Below are 22627 nucleotides of genomic sequence, written 5' to 3'. Positions count from 1 at the left end.
GGGGGGATGAATTACTATATGGGAGATGAATTACTAAGGGGGATGAATTACTATATGGGGGATGAATTACTATGGGGGATGAATTACTATATGGGGGATGAATTACTATGGAGGATGAATTACTATGGGGGATGAATTACTATATGGGGGATGAATTACTATGGGGCTGATGAATTACTATATGGGGGATGAATTACTATGGGGGATGAATTACTATATGGGGGATTAATTACTATGCTTACTATTATTGAATATTACTATACTTACTATGGATGACACATACACATCATTCATCTACTCTTGGTCCGGCCCCCGGGTCCAATATATGAACCCATTGCGGCCCTCAGGTCAAAAAGTTTGCCCACCCCTGCACTATACTGTAATAACCTGCCACTATGCTGCCCAATCCTGCCACTATACTGCAATAACCTGCCACTATGCTGCCCAATCCTGCCACTATACTGACCTAACCTGCCACAATACTGCTCTGACCTGACACTATACTGCAATAACCTGCCACTATGCTGCCCTAACCTGCCTCTATACTGCCCTAACTTGCCACTTTACTGCCCTAACCTGCCATTATACCTCCCTAATCTGAAACTATGCTGCTGTAATCTGTCACTGTGCTGCCTTAGCCTGACACTATACTGCCCTAATCTGATACTTTACCATCCTTGTCTGACACTATACTGATCTCAGCTATGCGCTCTGTGGGACGGAGGAGCTCTGCTGCCTGTGCCCAAGCTGTGTGCAGTGAAGGAATGGAAGAAGGAGCTCTGCTGAATGCCCTGTGAAAAATGACCCCTGTCCTCTGCCCTGCCAGCAGTGACCCCTGTCTTCAACCTCGCTGACCCCTTACCCCAGCCCTGCTGACCACTACACTGCCCTACAAACTAATGGCATCTGTACACTACCCTGCAAACTGCCCTGCTGACTTCCCATCCTCTGCCCCCCTGACATTTTTTACTGCACCCCCACATCAGACAGGCTAGATCCAGTCCCGAGTGGAAGCATTGCCCATAGTAACTAAAAAGATGCAAACCATCAGCAGTTAAATGACAGTGAAAATCTGTTTCTTTTCCCCTGGTTAACAGAACACCTCCACATTATATTGTCATTGTCAAATAAAAACACAACAAAGATTGGTATGAAAAGCAGGTGTAAGTGCTATGTTATAGTAATAGATTAGTTGCAATCCATACAGTATAAACCGTATAATTTGCTCCTCCTTACCATAGTTAACATCTGCAGTTTGATGCATCATAGGAACTTTGACCACCGATCCATCGGTGCTGATAAAAGGCAGTGTCTGTGTGTCTGTGAAGGAGAATTTGGTTTTCCATCGGCTTCTGAAATACATTGTACTCACAAGTGTGATCTGTGTAAAACCTGGCAGGAAAGGTCCACAAGGTACGAGAGTCTGTATCCCACCTGGATGGAAAGCAATTTTTTACTAATGACTTCTTGAAATTATAATCATGCTTTTATGTTGTATCTACCATACACTTTAGGCTCGATTCACAAAGCGCACACATCAGGATAAGAATTCTTATTTTAAAAAATAGACAGTGATTTTCAGCTGAGGCCAATGAGATTTTAGAATTACTGTCATGCGGTTAAAATAAAGGTACTTTTCCAGGTGTTTTTGAATTTGTAGCTATAGCTTTGTGAATGTGTAGGCTATGTGGTACATTTCTCTAATAAGGCCTCATGTACACTGTTGCTCCTAAATGTGAGTTTAGGAGCTTTCAGCGTTTTTTTTGTCAAAGCCTCTGGACTCAACTCAATAAAAGCTTATGTGTCCATGTACAGATAGGCTTTTACAAGAGTTTAGGAGCAGTAGAGTTTAGGGGCAGATAAACATTCCTCTTGTGAATGCAGAATAAGTGCATGCAGGAGATGATTATTTTGGTCAAAAAAAATTGCTAAATGCAGCAAAAACGCATGTACACGCAATTAAACGTGGCTAAACAGTAGCCACGTTTAGCACTTGGCCATTTATCCATGTCAATGGAAAATACTCTGGCCAATCAAATGAATAAACCTCCAAGCACTAAACACAGATAAACTGGTACCGCGTGAGTTCATGTGTACATGAGGCCTAACACTTTGCTCTTCCTCACATATCACTGCTAAGCAACTCAGAACCTGGGAGAAACCCCCCCTCCCCCCTTCTCTATTGCTACCTTCAGTATTTGCGTTAAATAGGAAACAATGACATCTCTGGTTTCCATGTCTCAGCAAGTAGCATAATATCCTGAGCAGTCACATTAGTATTGCAAAATCCTCCCACTAATCTACAAATGATGAGCTGCAGCATGGTACGGCGGCAGTAAAGACACAGAGTCCGGTGGCAATAAAACTTGGAACTTGTATTGAAGAGAATGCCAAATACAAATACCCCAGTGGGAGAATGCTGCTTATCGAAAAACAATCACATTTCAGTGAGAGATGTACCGACAGCATCTGCTTCAGAGGGTGAAGTGCTGCCTGGCTGGTCCAGTCCCAAAGGGGAGGCTTCTTTGAGAATAGAGAATGCCTGGCCTGTCCCTCCCCATCAGGAACATTTCCTTGTCACTAGTCACTTTCCATTTCAGATGGAGTCTCTCTCCCTACTCTACCCACTTCACAAAAGCACACCAAAATCCATTGGCAGGGACTTACAGTGGGGCAAAAAAGTATTTAGTCAGCCACCAATTGTGCAAGTTCTCCCACTTAAAAAGATGAGAGAGGCCTGTAATTGGCATCATAGGTAGACCTCAACTATGAGAGACAATGAGAAAAAAAATCCAGACAATCACATTGGCTGATTTGGAAAGAATGTATTTGCAAATTATGGTGGAAAATAAGTAAGTGAGAACTTATCTAAGAGGCAGAAATTGTTAATTCCTCAATGAACCTCTAGCAACCTTTGGAGGAACCATAGGGTTCCATGGAACCCTGGTTGAGAAACCCTGGTCCAGTGAGAATATTACACTGATCAGTTTGTCAGTTCTACTGGTAACAGTGAACTGCTACTATTTGTATCATACATTGTATTCCTTTTTTATTCACAGATAATTAGACAAAGCTAAAACCTTAGATTACAGCTACACATTCTGCACCAGGTGTATGCTACAGAAGAGGGTAAGCCTTCTCATTTTTAGATTGCATGTGTATGTTGTGTTTATGTACTCTAACAGGATCATACAGGAAGTCATGCTAAGTTGTCCTAATGATGATAATTGCAAATTGTAGGACACTGTGGAATAATTAATTTTCAAAGATCCTCAAAAATCAGAATAAAGACTGATCCTTTAACCACTTGCCAACCGCGCTATAGCCGAATGACGACTATGGTTGTCCAGTTCCGGGAGGGCGTCATATGATGTCCTCCCAGAACGTGCCCTCCCGCGTGCCCCCGGGGGTGCGCACCCAGCGATCTAAATGATTGCTGTGTCCTACGGATACCACTGAGCAAGTGATGTAGTAAAAGGCCAATCACAGCGGCCTTTTACCGCTGTGTCCAATGACACAGCAGATCACTGGGAAATGCAGTAGCCAGTTATTGGCTGCACTTTCCTCAAGCTGTCACAGCACTGCCGATAACTGGAAATTGTCAGAGGACGGATCGGCACTGATCATCAGGGCACTGATGATCAGTGCTCAGCAGTGCCACCCAGCAGTGCCGCCCATCAGTGCCCAGCAGTGCCACACACCTGTGCCCAGCATTGCCTAGTAGTGCCACCCACCTGTGCCCAGCAATGCCCAACATAAGTGCCACCCATCAATGGTGCCAAGAAGTGCCACCCAGAAGTGCTGCCAGTCAGTGCCCAGCAGTGCCGCCAGTCAGTGCCCATCAATGCTGCCCATCAGTGCCGCCTATCAGTGCCCATCATTGTTTCATATTAGTGCCGCCTATCAGTGCCCATCAGTGCTGCTTATCCATGCCACCTCATCAGTGCAGCCTATCAGTGCCCATCAGTGCTGCCTATCTTTATCACCCCATCAGTGCCCATCAGTGCCCATCAGTGCAGCCTCATCAATGCACATCAGTGAAGGAGAAAAATTACCTGTTTGCAAAAGTTTATAATAGAAACAAGAAAAACTGTTTTTCACATTTTTTGCTCTTATTTGGTTTATAGCGCAAAAAATAAAACACCCAGCAGTTATTAAATACCACCAAAAAAAAGCTCTATTTGTGTGAAAAAATGATAAAAATTTCATCTGTGTACAGTGTTGCATAACCACGCAATTGTCATTCAAAGTGCGACAGCTCTGAAAGCTGAAAATTGGCCTGGGCAGGAAGGGGGTACAAGTGCCCAGTAGGCAAGTGGTTAAAGATGAACGCATCCCTTTTTGGGAAATTTCTCCTTACTTCATGCCATGGTGGCACGGTTTCCCCAGATGGAACACAGACAACATTAACAACCGGAGAGAGGTTTAACCCTTACCAACGCTATCCAACACTAGAATGAAAGGTTTCAGCTAGAGACCCACTTTACCAAGTTATAACCAGTCCACTAATTATCAGATACTTACTAAAGAGGAACTTCAGCTTACCTCCCCTTCTTTTTTTTTTAACTTTACCTCTGCTTACCTGGTGGTGTTGTATCACAGTATGGATACTCACCCAGCCACTGAATCCAGCATTGTCCCACTGACAACATTCTGTGACCAGACACAGTTCAGTCTGGTGCCACCATCTTACATTGGCTCTTTCAGGATCAGCAGGCGGGGCCTCATGATGACTCGCTGCTAGGCCCACCCCCTCCTACTAGCTGAATGGAACACTCAAGGCCTCCTGGGATATGTGACATGCATATCCCAGGTGGTCCAGCAAGGCTATGCATGTCATTCGTCAAGGCGCATGATGTGCAGGGAGGGGAGGGGCCACGTTTTTATGAAGACAAAAAAAAGTAAAAATAAAACACTCCCCAATTTGTGCTGAGTAGTGGCTGCAGCATTGGGAACATGTTACATGTGCCACCCTAAAAATGGGTGGACCTTCTCACATATTCCCAAAGGTGAACTTATCCTTTAAATGGCACACGTGGGAGATAATAATCACGGACTCTCACTTCATATATTTAAGAATGTTTGATAACAATTATGGACTCACTGTATAGTTTATGTAATTTTTTTTAAACGTAGACACATCTGTTGTAGAATATACATTTATTTTATTTAATTTACTTTGCACAATGCTTCCCAGCAATGATTGATATATATAAGTTACATGGGGCTACTGCATAGGTGCCGCCAGCTCAAAGAAGGCTTTCGGAAGAAAAATGTAAACCGGGTTTGTCCAACCTGTGGTCCACGGGCCGCACGTAGCCCAAGATGGCTATGAATGCAACCCAAAACAAAATGATAAAGTTACCTAAAAACTTTGATTTTTTTTTTTGGGGGGGGGGGAATTTTTTTTGTAAAAATATATTTACACTTAGCGAACACATATGGCTCTTTTCTGGACATTTATACATTTTTTTATTTCCAAAGAACAATCTCCCACTGTTCACAGTCACATATTATTCATGTTATCTGTTGCAACACCTATATTTGTAATATGTGATGAGCACCTTGAGAATAGATTGAGAATTGCTACTGCATCCATCGAAGCAGATATTGATTTTAGTTTTATGTTGCCCTCTTTTACTTTCTATAATAAAAAAACAAAACAATTCTCCGACTTGCTTTTGGGGTTGTCAACAAATAGGCACCATGGCTAATATTTGGTGGACTTGCCCCAAGGTGTGCAGATTATGGATTAGGGTCCAAGCCCTTCTCCGCACTATGTTGCACATAGATATTAAGCGCAACCCATACAAGGCACTATTATTTAAACCATTAGTAGGCCTACTGCGTCCGGAGCGGCAGCTGGCATCGCATCTATTTATGGCTACCAAATTAACGATCTCGAGAGCTTGAAAAACTCCTCTTATTCTCTTCGAGACCGCTAAGAACCGGATGAATTTTATAATGGTTAATGAGAAGCTAAAGGCCATGCTGTTAGACACCCACCCAAAAATTTTGCAGATCTGGCTCCCTTGGATTGATGTGGCTTAACCATCTAGATTTGGCCAGACCCTTTTTTCGATACAAGAATCCCCTGGAGCCCTTTCTTTGTCTTAACTATCCTTGTTTCCCCCTTCTTTTCTTTTTTTTTTTTCTTTTTTCTCTTTCTCTTCTTTGTTTTTGTTAGTCTTCATGCTATTTGCACTGATTGTAATACTACTAGAGAATTGTACCTGCAATGTTTTATATACTTGTCGGACCTTCTCAAGAGTCCTTGGTGTGAAGTACCGATGTGCGTCCAGTGCGGCTCCGTGCCCAGCTTTTCCTATCCTCTGTATGCGATTTTTGTGATTATCTTTGGCCCTCTCCTACTAGCCCATTGGTCATTACTTGTTTTCTATTAATGCAATTTATCAGGTTTCTTTCCACCCTTTTATGTATTGTGTTTATGTACTCAGTTTCTTTCTTTGTCAATACTTCAGTGCATTTGTCACGTCCTTCATCAGAAGAATTGTATACTTTATTCTTTTGTGTCAGTGATCTTACTTTTGACTGTTTCTTTGTTGTTATGTTGTCCATAATAAAATCCATTGTAAAAGAAAAAACTAAACAAAAAATGAAGTTTTATTACTCAAATAAGTACATTATCTATATTAGTGATCGCTAACTTGTGATCTGCCTGACGTTTTCTGCTCACCAGCCATCCTTATTGTTACTGTATATTTGCCCAAGTTTATATTTGGTACAAGACCAGGGGCAGACTGACAACTCATGTGGCCCCCGGGCAATAGGGGATCATGGGGCCCCTGTGTCCTTGCCCAAACTCAAAAAAGCCTATGAAAAAGGTACCAGGGGCATCTCATGGGGCCCCCTCCTGACCCCGGGCCCTCGGGCAGTGCCCGAGTTTCCAAATGGTCAATCCGCCCCTGTACAAGACAATTTTTTCAGTGTGGCCCAGGAAAGTCAAGGTTGGACAGCCATGGTGTAAACAAATACTGAAGGCCGCATCAGCCAGACTGAACTAAGTATACATCTGGAGAGGTGAAGGGTGGGCTAGGTCAGGGAGGAACATGCAACTTTATTTAACCGCTTTGCATCGGCGCCTCCTGGCCCTTTAAGAGTTTCAGAAACAGGGAGGTGGGGTTTAGGGTCATGTGACCGCGTTACGGCGGTCACATGATCAGGATATTTCCCGATCGAAAGAGGAGATTGGGACCTTTCCCTGAGTACTGGATATGTGTGCTGGGAGCGCGCAGGGCGCGCGCTCCCGGCACATATGTCCTTTTTTAATAGAATGCAAATGTGCGGCCACTCGGCGTCTAGGCCCAGACGACGGGAGGCCGCACATTTACGTTCGGCCGGCGTGAAGAGGTTAAAGGTTCACCTATCCTTTTAAAAGAGTGACAAAGTAGTTACACTAAACATATTATAGCTCCCTCTAGAGGCTAATTTATATATATTTAAAATAATATCTGTATTTAATACAATTATACTAGCCTTGTTTACAGTAAAATTCTGATAACAGTACATTGTGGCACAGATTTGCAGTAGAGATCTCCTCACCTCCTGTGTTCCTGGTGACCCATTGGTTGATCTGACTTGCTGTCCATGTGTGCTCACTGAAGTTAGCCTGTTGGAGGCTGCTGTTTGCCCACAGTGCAGCATTCTCAATAAACTGGGCAGACAGGGAGGTCCCAGTCTGCACAAACAAGGCACACGCCAAGTGCATGGACGTTTCCTGGCTGGAGTTCACCAATTCCCTGTGCATAGCTTTCATGAAATTTCGTACAGATTCATCTAAAATAAGGAAGAAAGCATACCATGTTATTGTACAGACTATAATAAAACCAATACAGCACCCTAATTTCCCTACACTCTCTGGCCATTACAGAAAACCTCTACTGACCTGAATAAGAAGCCGCTGTGGACTAAAAATGCTATTTCCATGGCTGCCATGGAGATTTGATGGCTTCTGGCAAGCAACATTGGAGTCATTTAATTGTAAGAAGCATGCAAATCAGGGATTTTGACTTCAATGGTTATATATTTGTTGACTCAAAAAGTACTAAAGTCCCCCACCCCAACCCATTATTTCCCCCCGCATTTCACTATCTTTTTACTCCTAGTAGTTTTTCTCACCTCTGCTATCTTCCTCTAACTCAAATGTATCCTCTTATCATAACATCAACTTTTTATTCCTTACTTCTTTTTCCTATATTTTCTTTCCCATTCTACTTCATCAGTTCTACAAATCTCTGTGTAGTTTTAAATTCTCCTCACTTTTCCAAGATCTTCATGATTTTATCTTCCCCGCTAAAATATAGTTATCTATTTATATAGCGCTGTCAATTTACACAGCACTTTACACATATATATTGTACATTCACATCAGTCCCTAACCCTCAAGGGGAGTACAATCTAAGGTCCCTAACTCACATTCATATACATACTAGGGCCAATTTTGGACAGGAACCAATTCACCTACCAGCATGTCTTTTGAGTGTGGGAGGAAACCAGAGTACCTGGAGGAAACCCATGCAGGCACAGGGAGAACATGCAAACTCCAGGCAGGTGGTGTCGTGGCTGGGTTTTGACCCAATGACCCTAGTACTGTCAGGCGGAAGTGCTAACCATTTAGCCACTGTGCTGCCCACACTGTGCTGCCCATTCCTGTATATAAATTCTATTCGTTTTATCCAGTCTTTTATTCTTGGGGTCTCTTGGGCCTATCAAAATTCAGGGATCAACCCTTTTGCTGCATTGATTAAATGGGGTACTATTGTATTTTTATATTGTATCTTTGTTAAATAGGTATTCTGAAATATGACTCACCCACTGGTCTTTTAACTGCTTAAGGCCCGCCCACAGTACTTTTACTGCTGCAGGGTGGGCCTGCTGCGCAAAATCACGTATATATACGTGATTTTGCATTTCTAGGGAGGGGTGCGCAACTGCCCTACCCACGCTGCCGATCACGGCCCCGGGTGTCAATGACCAGGTCCTTAAGTCACATTGCTACCGAAGTCACTTTGCTACTGATCTTTTAAGAGACTGATCACACTTCAGCTGGAGTATTATTCAGAATCCATCCTTATTTGTACATAAATACAGGACATTGGTCCCCAATCTGTCAAGTTGAGCATCCCATAATCCCTAATCCCTATCCAAGTTGTTTTCCCCTAAATAAAACAACAAACACAAGCCCATGGACTGAATACTTTGCTTTGTGTGTTTGCTGAAAATACGTGTTGCCTGGCAGTGCAGGAAATAGAGGGACCCAAAATCCTGCGGCTCCTTAGGGGGTAGAGCTAAATATGTAAAACATTTATTAGAAAAAAAATGCACTCACATGTAATGGGTGACACAGCCTGGGTCTGATGAGGACTGGGAATGGCAGGATGGTAACCACAAGCCCCAGCCTTGGCCGTCAGCATGCTGTAATGAGAAGGGTTTGTGCTTTGTTTCTCCTCCTTGTATTTTTCCTGAGCACCCTAACTGGTTATGAAGGCTGCATCTCTACAGGTAGAGTAGCTGTGGTGTTTTTTAGTCATTTTGGGCTACTCACGTCAGCTTCTTCTTAGGGCTCATGTACACTGCAGCTGATAAACTCACGTTTAGGAGCTTTTCTGCATTTTTTGTAGCAGCCCCTGAACTCTCCATAATGTTTTCCTATGTGTCCATTTACACATCGTTGTTTACAGTCTTTTACAGGCAGTTGAGTTTACAGTCGTTTTTTTGAAAGCACCAAACTTGCGTTCAGGAGTAGATTTTATCAGCGTTTCAAACGCCAAACGCTTGTAAACGCGGCTTACCACGTTTATAAGCGTTTGCTTTAAAAGCGGTTTTTAACTGTTCCATAGCCAGATGCTGTCCAGAGCCTTTTTTCATCATCAGAAATACATGCAAAGTGTTTTTCATATATTCCAATGGACCCGGTACACCAGCGCAGTCAGTTCTAGGTTTTGCGTGAAGGAAAAAATGGTAGAACATTCCGTATTATGCTCATAATGGGATCCATAGTGAATACAAACAGAAAAGACAGATCATCTCAACACATACTGCTCTCTCTGCTTCTGCTCTCTCTATTTCTCTCAAAATGTCTGAAATAGTAAATTTTTTACTGTTTTTCAGTGCATTCTGGGCATTTTGGAAGGTCTCCTGAGGTTATCTTAAAAAAATGCTTCTAATCGCAAAAGCGCATAAACACGGTATGCAAACGTGGCTAAACATACGTTTTTTAACCTACATTTTCCAGCAGTCAGTTTATATAGTTCAGAAGAGTTTTCCAAACGTCCCGTGTACATGAGCCCTTATATTGGATTTTTGTCTGTAGATTGATGTTCATCAGCATGGTTCCCCATGCTGACAATAAGTTAATCTACTTTTTTATGTTTTAAAACTGGGAGTGTGCAGTGTAGCCCCAACATGATAAAAAAATAGCCCCTACATTTGTACAGTGTGGTAATATACTGTGTCCTGACATACACAGCAACAAACGCATTGAAGCAAGGAATAGGTTTGCTGGTTGTAGAGGGACCAGTATAGTGACTCCCTACTTCGTAGAGTGTGCCCTACCATCCCTGCCCAAACATCGAAGGCTCCATGCACACTGGCATTTTTTGAAGCTCCTAGAAGCTGTTATTTGAAATTATTCTACTCCTAGAAGCTAAATAGTGTTATCCTGTGTGTCTATGCTCACTACTTTAGGCTATTAGCATTTTTTGAACTTGAACGTCTAGGAGCAGTAGAAAAACAAATTTATTTGTAGAATTTTTTTTGAGCGTTTTTCCAACAGAAACAAATTCTAAACGCTGCTATGCGCTACTAAAAAGCTCCTAACAGCTTTTTTCTATAATTATTTTCCTCTACATGTTCTCTAAAAATGCTAATAAAACGCTATCACTCCTAAATGTTTCTGAATGCTACTAAAAAAGCTACTACCAGCATTTTGTGAGCAAAAAACCCCGCTAGTGTGCATGGAACCTAAGTATGCTAAAAACATGCGCGTTCCTTCAATAATATCATAATGCATTTCTCATGTTTGAGCAGTGTGAGGTCTGTCACCTGCGGCATGAGGGTTTGTGCTTAGTTGTAAATACTGACTTTCAGAAAATTTTGGAAGCTGCAGTAGATCACTGAGTTAGAAAAATAGAATCACTGATTGTAGAAAGGTAGTATGTGGCCCTGGTGGAGCACTGCAGTCCTTATGCCTTCCGGTCAGAGTCACTTTAACATCATGTTCTAAAGATCCAACCACATGTTCTAACCCAATCAGAAATGAGCTGCTATTAAATTTCACTCTACTAGTTTACTTCAAACTGCAGAAAGTTTGATATTTGATCAGGTGATGTGGTTTTATCCCCACCAATCACTTTGTATGGTTTATGATCCAACCTAGACTGGGATATCCATGAATATCAGTGAATGACCAATCCACTGTTTCTTTTTTTTTTTTTTTTCAGTTAAATAGTATATAAACCCAACATTTCATATTCCTGATATTTGCCTGCTGTACCATGTACTTATATGAAAAAGTATCCTCTTCTCTTTGTATTGCTTCCTTTGTGTGAACTCCTTGGTGAACCTGCCAACCCCCCGCTTTCCTATTAAAAACTGACCACACAAGGTATGAGAGCACAGTGTGGTCAGTTTTCTGGCTGTGCTGGGAACTCAGCCTGCTCTCTTCCAAAGATCAGACTTGTCCTGACATGCCCCCCCGTGAACAGCCATTCACAGGGATTGGCCAATGTGCTGATGTTTCTCCTCCCTCAGCTCTCTGAGCTCACAATGCAGCTGAGAACAGATGGTACGTGATCACTTATGATAAAAGGGAAAAGATAGAGTATATACAATTGTTTTGCTTTTAATTTCTATTTTAAAATAAATGGATTGTTTTACAAGGTGAAGGTTCACATCAGGGGCGGACTGACCATTCGAGCACTCGGGCACCGCCCGAGGGCCTGGGGTCAGTAGGGGGCCCCAAGAAATGCCCCTGATACCTTTTTTATAGGCTTTTTTGAGTGTGGGCAAGGACACAGGGGCCCCATAATCCCCTATTGCCCGGGGGCCCCATGAGTTGTCAGTCCGTCCCTGGTTCACATATACTTTAAATCAACAAATACACCCCTTGATGGGTACCAGTGCAGCAGGTACTTTATATGGCTAGTATTCCCACATTACGAGCTCTATTTGTAGGCTTCCTGTAGGCTTTGCTGATGCCAGCCCACATACTCATCACCATCAGGCTGACGTCTCAACATTACAAGCCCAAAGCAGTGTCTACCTCTCAAAACACTAGTTCAATGCAGAAGGGTATTGAGCTCCTGCACCTGATCAGTTCACAGAAGAAGCTGCAGGAGTTTGGGGATTTATTGCAACAAGCCTACCCCATGTGTGGGCACGTAAGTTATCCACCATCTGCTCCAATGATATTGGAGCTTTTGGAACCCCTTCCTTTTTTTTTTTACATGCCAAATAAAGTCAGGTGCACTGCATGCGGTTGCAGGGCTGTTGTTGTATGGCCCTATTTAAATGAATGGGTCAGGATGGGTGTTGGTCCTGCCAGCCTTATGTGACATGGCAGATCATTTTTGCTGAAGCCGCAAAGCAGGGTATCATGTGATGGGTCTGCATTTTGAGGGTTAAAAAAAGCTACAAGGATGTAACATATCACTTTCTTACCACCTTTAAAATGTCCTGTGAAAAGCAAACTACTGTTTTAGATTATCTTCCAGTGACCCTGTGATCCCCCAGTTTTATAAGAAACGTGAGTCTCAACTGAAAGTATTTTTTTAATTAGCACACCTTACATATAGACAGCTCTTAAAAGGGGAATCTACAAACTGTACATGAAGTGTGGCACACACACTCCGATCCTCACAAGACCTCCTTCTCTCTAGTTCCCTGGTCTCCTCCTCCCATGCCCGCCTCCAGGACTTCTCCAGGGTGTCACCCATCCTCTGGAACTCCCTGCCCCAACCATCAGATTATCACCTACTCTCCTCTCCTTTAGGCGCACCCTGAAAACCCATCTCTTCAGGGAAGCCTACCCCACCCCCTGCTAACTTGCCAACCTCCTCCACTCTTCCTACCACTCCATCCTCTACAGCTATCTCCTCCTGTGCCACCATCCCCTCCCTCCTAGATTGTCAGCTCGAAAGAGCAGGGCCCTCGATCCCCTCGTGTTTTCCATTGTATTGTTATTGTTCTGTCACATGTTCTGTCACATGTTCTGTCCCCCTTTGTAATGTACAGCGCTGAGCGAACTATTGGCGCTTTATAAATACTGTATAATAATAATAATATTAATGAAATAACATTTTGAAAATATAAAAAATGAGCTACTGAAAATGTGAGCATTACAATAAAATTCACTATACAGTAGACTATAACATAATGTAAAATACTCACTGGAACCCTACGACAGTTTGCTGCTAAGCAGCTGACTTTCATAGATATGTAACTGAGAAGGGAAAAAAACCTACAGACCTTTATTACAATGCTCAGGGAGACATCTGATCACCATGCCACATAAGGTGAGCACCGACTAATCCTACTATCTTGATTCTTTTAAATAAAAAAATCCTTTAAGTATCTTATTAAATTGAAACTTACGTGTATGAAGCTATTTTTTAACTCATTCAGTGACCCTCTGAAATTGACCTTGTTATTGTAAATTATTAAAGGATATTACAAAAAAAAGGTCATTTGCTATTGGGGCGATAAAATAAAAAAATCTTGCTATTATCTGGACTGTTACATACTTTTTATTTAAAGTGGAACTATAGGCAAAAAGCAGTGGTTCTTTATATGAGCCCCCCCTGTAATAGTTTTATCAACTGTCACTTTAGCAGGGTGACAATGCTCTTGGTTCTGCAGTGAAATCCCACAGCAGCGTTGCCACCCTATGGACAAGGTAATCTTAAATGGTCTTTTTTAAATGTATTTATCATTTATTTCAGGTACTTATATAACGCCTTCAAATTGCACAGTGCTTTACATATATATTGTACATTCATATCAGTCCCAAACCCTCAAGGAACATATGATCTAAGGTACCTAACTCAAATTCATACATACTAGGGCCAATTTAGACAGGAGCCAATTAACCTATCAGCATGTCTTTGCATGGATTAAAGCTAGAACTTCAAGATTTGCAGGGAAACAAAAATTGGCACATCGCTGCTGACAGGGAAGAGCTCTGTATTGTTTATATTGACAGAGCTCTGCCCTGTCTTCCTCATCAGCAATCAGCAGGTCCCAGCTGTCAATCATTGGCCTGCTGATCGGCTTGTGATGTGTCTAATCACAGCTCAGCTGGGACGGATGTACCTAGTACCAGGGGAGGACTGACCATTTGGAAACTTGGGCACTGCCCGAGGGCCTGGGGTCAGTAGGGGGCCCCATGAGATGACCCTGGTACCTTTTTCATAGGCTTTTTTTAGTTTGGGCAAGGACACAGGGGTCCCATGATCCCCTATTGCCCGGGGGCCCCATGAGTTGTCAGTCCGCCCCTGCCTAGTACATAATCCAGAGTAGGAGAGCCAGCTTGCCGCCACACATCTAAGTGATGTGGTTAGCCAGCGGGTAAAATGAATAGATTGTTTTACAAGGTGAGGGTTCATATATGCTTTAGTTGGAAAAAAACAACAAACAGCAAAAACAAATAATATAGTGTATACAATTGTGACTCAAGTCATATTCTAATTGAATGTTATTAAAAATTCTCTTTTCTTTTCAATCTGCAGCTCTGTGATCTTCTGTAAAATGCAATGCAATATGGCTACCCGGAGGGGTTTTGTATACAGATGTACAGAATGCCCCCCAGAAATGACATTTCTGTAAAAAAGTGTTATCAGTTGTTGAAATTCCCAACAGATGATTTTGTTTCTCTATTTCCTTTAGCAGGGTGACAACGTTCTTCGTTCTGCAGTGAAATCCCACAGCAGCGTTTCCACCCTCTATACGAGGATATCTTAAATGGACATGTAGCTTTAAACGGATTAAAACTAGAACTTCAGGATTTTCCTTCCTGTATTAAAAAAATTGCCAACCTTCACTCACTCTCTCCAAGCTCCAGGTGATCTCTGGCATGCATCATGTACCCTATCTCTGACAGACTCTGCATATCTACCCACACCTGTAGAATGTCACCAGTCTCTGTGTGTCTGCTGTAGGACCTTTGCAGCCTTTTTTGGGCTCATTCACACGAGTGGCCAGGGGGAAGTAAAATCCAGCAGTTGAGCCATGGATTTACTGCCCCCTGACAGGCTCCTGACAGCTGTACACATGGTGAAGCCACAGTGAAAGTTAAAGTGGTTGTAAACCTCAGACATGAAGTATGAACAAAACTATAGCTACAGTATAGTCTTGTCTCAAACCAGAGTACTAAATGTCAATTCTGTCTGCTGCCTTGTTCCTCTGCTATCTGCATGAATCATTTCTGACAAGATTTCCTGACACCAAGAGGTAACAAAAGGTGATGGGAGGGATTTCCAGCACACAGCCTGTGATTGACAGCCTCAGCCTTCCTTCGTGCTGTGTGAAGGGGGCTGTGTCCCATGTCCCTTCTCTCTAATCAGCTCTCCTTGAGCTATGAAGAGGGTAACTTCAGCTCCCCTCCACCTGCTTTCTGATGGTCATTCAAGCTCTATAAATTCTGGACTTTAAACAGATGTAGAGTAGAAATGGCTGCAGATAAACAGGTACAACTAATGTAGGAGGATTTGTTTTATCTCTGTGTATCACCTGAAGCCAGTTGCTTTACTTGGAATAAGTAAGGGTTTCTAACCACTTTACACAACATGTCACTTTTCCTGGTGGTGCAGCCAACGAACCTAACCCATTCAAGTGAATGAGGGTGCGCCACAACCGCGCTGCAAAGCATTTTGAAGGTTAAAATGACATATCGCCTCCTAGCTGCCTGTCAAATGCCCTCCGAAAGCAATCCACTTCATGTTGCATTCAGAGGTGTAGCTATGTTAGCCACAGGTGTGAATGAGACCTTCCAGTCTTTATACATTATTTATATTGAATATCATGTATGGTCCTTTTGGTGATGTCAGGGGCCACAGTTCAACCCCAGCAAGTTGACTACTGCTTTAAAGAGTTTAAACATTTTAAAAATGATTTTCTAAATAATATTTTACCATTAACGTTGTATCCCAGCACATTCTCTATCTGAGCGGAGGTGCTTCCTCGAGCTCCAAACTGCAGTAACCCCAGAGAGTTGGCCACACTGATTGGGGAGATCACTGAGTTAGTCCTGTTTTCTGTCTCCACTAACATCTGGTACAGCCTGACCGCAAAGTCCGTATTCAGCTCTCTGAGTCTCTCATACGAGTGGCTGTATCCTCGGCTGAAACAACTTAAACACACGAGCATCAGGAGCAGGTAAACTGGAGGCATGGAGAATGTGTGGCCAGGTGATCACCAGTCCTAGGGAATATAAATGGATAAAATACAGATGTGATACTGCATGTCAAACTACAGCATTTAATGCTTAAAGTGTTCCTAAACCTCGGACCCTGCATTCACTATATCTGGTCTCCCACAGTACACAGAACATGGAAATACAATTATTTTAGTAAATATAAACTGTTATATACCTTTTCTCATCAGCAGTTAGAGCAGTCTTGTGGCTTCTATCAGTATCCATCAGAGCACTGGTTAAGGCCTGTAGGAGGAGTTTTCTCTAGGAGGATGCAGAACCCCTGACCTTTGTCTGGGCAGTGCTGATTGGCCCTGTGCTGATAACATGCACTGTCCCAAAAAAACCAACCCTCTCTAGCAATACACACCAAACTGAGCATGTGCAGAGTGACTCCGCACAATATATCTTATCATGTGATAAGAGGAAGACACTAGAAGAAGGGAATATCAGAGAAGACAGGATCAAACAGCCTTTTTACACAATGCAGAGGATTAACCCCTTAAATTCCACAGTGAGTATAACAAGCATGCTTTACTGCATATACAGACTGATTTTACTGTTGTGGGTTTAGTAACACTTTAAATCAGACCTAAAGCCAGACATTAAAATCTATAAGCTTTAACATGTCATTTCAAAAGCTGATTTACATTCTTTTCATCCTGCAGCTTTCATTAAAATAATATCTGCTGATCCTGCCATGAAAGTCCTTGTTTAGGCCCTTCCTATTATGGGTTGACAACTGTCTCACAATGGTGCTCCTGAATTGCCACTCCATCATATAAGCCCCTTTTTGGGGCCTACATGTAGATGTGCTGACATACATTGCACAGGCATGATCTACTGTTGTAACTATGTATGTGTAAAAAAAATAGGATGCTAAAGTGTGCCCTCCCTCGGCTCTTTTACTTGGCATTATAAAACACAAATACTATGAAAATACTCTCAGAGCTAGACAAGGTCCTATGGCACCCAGGACTAGGATGCCAAAGTCCCAACAAACCCAACCTGTAGGCAACCTGCCTGCACATATTTTAAAAGTTAGTACTGCATGAACAAATGTAAATTTACAAACAAAGTTTTACATACAAAAGAGCCTGCAAAAATATTTAGGGCAAAAAGAAATAAAGAATTTATTAAAAACTAATTAGGTTTAACTAAGGGCTAAAAGGAACTAAAATGTTGTTTTTTTTAAGCTTCTATAGTGCCCCCTTGTGTACATAGTTTGTGAGTGTAGTTAGAGGCCTGAGTGTGAGTCAGAAGGTTTACTTCAGGACAGGCTGGAGGGTTCTACAGGTCAGTCCTCTGGTACCTGTCTCTGCTCTAGAAGCTTGGAGAGGTTTCTAGAAGCCAGTTGGTGGAGGCCAGGAGGAGCTTATCTGCATATTCATGGGAAACTGACCAATCCCAGGCAAGAGGCCAGCAGTTTGGCAGACTGGCCCATAAATATGAGAGTGCCTAGCCAGCAGGGGAGTCAGGTGGAAGATGGAGTACTGGGGAGTGTTGTTGTTAGCCTGGGAGGGCACTGCAGAGGAAGGGGGCTTTGCCTCTAGGCTGGAGGTCGGAAGAAAGCTGAAAGAGGGAGCTCCACTGCCTGTCCACCAAGAAAGGACAGCATGGAAGGAAACCAGTCCAGCAAAATCCCTAAAGCAATTCATCCAAAGATGCAGGACACAAGGATAGTGTGAGTACCTCTATACCTCTACAGGAGAGAAGGCTGCAAGGTGCCCGACCAGTTCTCCCTGGGACAGTACTGCAAGTCTGCTTCAGAATCTCTTGCCTCAGGATACTCTTCAAAAGACAGCCAGGTGGATGGGTAGTTCTAGCTGGGGTCTGAAGAGGTTAATTTGAAAGGGACCAAGTGTACCTCATAGAGAGTGTGTTACTGACCTGTCAAGAGACTGTTGCCACTCCGGAGGAAGTGAAGAGTCCAGGATCCTACATTTTGTGAAGTTTTTCCTCAGACATTTTGTTCTAGTCAAGTTGGCATTACATATACCCCTAGACCCTATCCAAGTTGTTTATCCCCAAATAAAACAACAAAAACAAGCCCATGGACTGGTTACTGACTCTGCATGAAATTTGGAAAATGCGTGTTGCCTGGTCATGCAGGAAAATAGGGGGAACTAAAATCAGTGGCTCTCAAGAGGGTAGCGCTACACTTTTTTGTTGATATATGTTTATTTCCATATATGGACCCTTGCACAAGAACACATGCCATGTTTTCAGGCACTCAGACTTTTTTCTTTTTACTGATCTAAATGCAGCCTTTTGTTTTTAATTGGCCTCTACACACAGTAAATAAATGCTGCATATAGGTAAGTAAAAAAAATAAAAATACAAAAATCTGTTCTGCTGATCAGTATTTTATTTTATGGATGGACTGATGGCTTTATTCAACCTCACCAACTATGTAACTATGTGCATACATGTGCAAATATGCACGTTTACACACATACACCACACCCCATTGATTGTGCAAATTCAGAAAAATAAAGTGCATAAAACTCCAAAATGCAATAGATTAAAGTACATCAAAAACATTCAAAAGTGCAAATGTGATATATATAAAAAGTCCATATACATAAGTCCAACTTCAAAGTGATGAATGAAGAGCGATCCTCATAAATACAATCAATCTCTCTTCATACTGAAGTGGCATGAAAAGACTCCAATCACCTGAGTGAACCATGTAAATCATGCCTATTACCAGATTCGGTGGACCACCATATTAGAAGATATGGAGAATCACTGGCACCCTGTATCCCTTTTAGGTAAAGCAGACATATGAAACCTCTCATATTTATATTCATTTCTAAGCAAATTTCATGCTTGACAAAAATATGCACATTAGCAGTCTTTATATATTAGGTATTCAGTGACATTTATACCTATAGAAAACTGTATCTGGGATTTAGTCATAAATGTAATTACATCCCAGCAACCACCCCTTAGACTAGATGATTGGTCAGATAGTCTCTGTCAACACCCACCTTGATGTGAAGAAAAGCAAGGAATGAACACCTAACTGGACTGAGAGAGCCACTTTACCGTCTTTGCTTATTCATTGGATTCTTAAACCAGGACATTGTTAAGTATTCTCACCCTCAACTCCTATTAATTTCTCTGTTACTTGTTATCTCTTTGTTACTTTGTAATATCTGTTTTTTTGTAAATATTTTATTTGCACCATTTTTACATTTTCATTATTAAACGCTATTTTGAAAAGTGTTAAAACTGTCTCTAACATGCTAACACAAACAAAAAGAATCCCTGTCTCTTGAAGAGCGCTACATGTATATGATAAATCTCTGAATATACCTGTCTGTGGTGACAGTGTGTGTACAGGAGTTTATTTTAAAATCGTAATTGCTATTGCTAATCTTGTGAAAGTTTCCATCTTCGGTGGTGGCATTTTAAAGAGTTAATTGCTTAGTTAACTAAACTCAGTAACAATCACTCACAGTCTGTTGGCACCTAGATTGTGGTCCTGCAAGCTGGAAAATCTTTGTGTAGTGTGGGGCTGAGAGTGCCTTTGTTGCGTAAGTGACAGCGCGTTGTTGCGTTAGTCGGACACCCCTGTTCGGCACAGTTTAAACTGTATTTTATGAAAAAACATGACAATTATTTATACCAAGTGCTTTAGCAAACTAAATGTCATCCAGTTAGGGATTAGATATACTTTATTTTCATCTGTTTGACAATTTCTCTAAGGTAAAAATTAAAATCTGGAAGTATTCACCTAGATTTAATAAATAAATCTATAGCAAGATGTTTTTTTCACTGACCCACCTAAAATGTTACACTTAAAAAATCATGATGAAGTTGAGCTTTTTAAAAGAAAATTCTTATAGTAACAACATTTCCTAGGAGTAGTATTCAAATAGTCATGAGAGAACTTCATTTTACATGTAACCAAGGATATGTAGTGCTACCCCCTCGAGGGCTGCTGAGTTTTTGGGTCCACCCTAAGCTCTGCACAGCCAGACAAAACTCATTTTCCAGCACTCTCATCTGAAGTCAGTAAAACAGTCCTTGATCTTGGTTTTGTTGTTTTTATTAGGGTTTAACAACTTGGATGGGGTCTAGGGGTGTATGGAATGCCCAAGGAACTGTACAACTTTGAGGATGAACTTCTCATCAAAAATGGACAAAAATCAGCAAACGATCTCTGTAAGGAGCACTTGGTCCCCTTTGGTGAACCTCGTAAGAACCCAGATGAAAATCCCTCATCCACTGGCTGTCCGGAGGGTGTCCCTGAGCAAGGGATTCCAAGATCTACAATAAAGTAGTCCCAGGGAGAACTAGTTGGGTATTGCACCTGACCGCCCTCTCCCTTCTTTGGTCCAGGGAGTGTAGGAGTACTCACACTTTCCTGTTCCTGTAGCTTAATGGGTTACAGCTGCTTTCAGATTTTACTCAGGGTTAGCTCCTTCCCTGCTAACATTCTGTCTTTCCTAGTAGACTGTGTGACAGTGGAGTTCCTTCTGTCTGGCTTCAGTCTGTAGGTAGCCACCCCCCCCCCATCTGCTGGGGTCCCTTCCTGGGCTCCACACACCAGCACCATACTTCACTCCATCTTCCACTCAACTCCAACTAATCCTGCTGATCAGGCTCTCCCATATTTAAGGGTTGTCCTAGCCACAATGCCAGGCCTCCTGCCTGGGGATTGGCCCGGTTCCCTCAAACATGCAAATCCAGGCCTCCTCCCCTCCTCTGCCCCTCTTCTAGAAAGTGCCAGAGCTTTTTACAAGGGTGGGAAGGCTCCAGAAACTCTGTCCTGTAGAGCCTCCCAGCCTGTATTGAGGTAACCTCAATGCTTCACTTCCAGGCTGACTCAACCCAGGCTTCTAGCAAGCCTCTGACTGACAGGACAAAAATCCTATCTAAACTGGAGGAATTTATGTATTCTGTTCTCAAAGAGGATTGACTTTTAAATTTGGAAGACTTCTATAACAAAATAAAAATGGGGTGATTATTTTTAATTGTTATTAGAATTCTCTTTTATTCAATTGTTATTATTCTTTGCTATTATAGATGGCATTGTATAGTACAGCCATTCCCAACCTTTTTATCAAGGAGAATAGTTTTCAGGTCTCGGGGAACCCCAACTAAAATTATTTAATCTACAACTTATGATACATTAGCATGATTGGTATGTTTTTTAAATAATTAATTAGGTTCCACTGAATGAAACAAAGAATAATAATGGCCAGAAAAGAAATAGACAGTGAACATTTTAGTGCCCCCTTTCTTTGGTGGCCAATGTCGGCAGGAGATCAATCTGCCATTGCTCTCTTCTCAAGGACCCCTAGCAACCTCTGGAGGAACCCCAGAGTTCCTGAGAACCCTGGTTGAGAAAGGCTGGTATAGCAGTACAATATCCCTTGTTATATCTGAAACAAAAAAATGCTTTGATAATGTTATCCTTGCAGTGTGACGTGTCTCGAATTTTCAGTGGAGATGTCCTAGCACGCCATACAGGTTATATAACAATTAAAAAAATAAAATAATTGTGGGTAAATTAATTTCACAAAAATTACTCATCCCTGTTCTTGAATGATTGCTGACAAAATGTAAAACTAATCTGACAGTGTAATAACAGAAGATCCTACAGTTAAAGGTCCCATAGTGCCTGTTCTTCAAATAACTGATGGACACATTGCAGTGTCTGCCATTTGTTCCTTCCAGTCCTGAAATCTTTTTTATCTATATTTTTATTGAACTTCAAATTTAGTTTATGTTTACTACAGAACATCAATAGTTTCTGTTCTAATAATAATTTTAAATAACTGTAATTCCAATAATAGAAATTTTAATGATGATGGAAGATTGTGACTAATACAAACAGAATGACACCCTATGATGAGTATAGAGTAAAGCTGGTAATTTTTTTACTTCAGCCAACTGAAGGAAAAAAAGCTGAGTGCAATTCCCTAACAACACATTTGATGTGGATGTGGGAATCCTCCCCACTGTGTAGTTGTATTCAGACACAGGAACCCTCCTGCCATTAGAATGCACTGATCAGTGCTGCAGCACATTGGCTGCATGTGCTTGACTTGTAAACATTTTTCAACAAGCCCGTTCGTGAAAAGTTGATCCTATTGAACTGGCCAAATCTCAATCCATGTATAGCCAGCTTAAGAGTCCTTGATTTTACATTTATATTACATTTGATTTTATCATTTTTAAACT

The 22627-nt window shown here is 41.9% G+C and overlaps 1 protein-coding gene across 1 annotated transcript in view; it reads right to left on the bottom strand.

Moving 5' to 3' along the window:
- Nucleotides 1-22627, bottom strand: part of SERPINE3 (serpin family E member 3) — a 51698-nt gene that overhangs the window by 25396 nt on the left and 3675 nt on the right. The window contains exons 2-4 of the mRNA XM_089680358.1: nucleotides 16149-16437; nucleotides 7564-7797; nucleotides 1237-1434 (exon numbers count right to left, since the gene is read on the bottom strand). Of these exons, the coding sequence (XP_089536484.1) occupies nucleotides 1237-1434; nucleotides 7564-7797; nucleotides 16149-16407 (691 nt within the window). The 5' untranslated portion in view covers nucleotides 16408-16437. The remainder of the gene's footprint in view (nucleotides 1-1236; nucleotides 1435-7563; nucleotides 7798-16148; nucleotides 16438-22627) is intronic.

Source organism: Staurois parvus, unplaced genomic scaffold (genome assembly GCF_062004578.1).
Source record: "Staurois parvus isolate SC_StPar_1 unplaced genomic scaffold, SC_StPar_1.0 ptg000242l, whole genome shotgun sequence".
Taxonomy (NCBI): domain Eukaryota; kingdom Metazoa; phylum Chordata; class Amphibia; order Anura; family Ranidae; genus Staurois; species Staurois parvus.
Note: the sequence above shows the minus strand (reverse complement) of the source record. Positions and strands in the feature narration are given on the sequence as shown.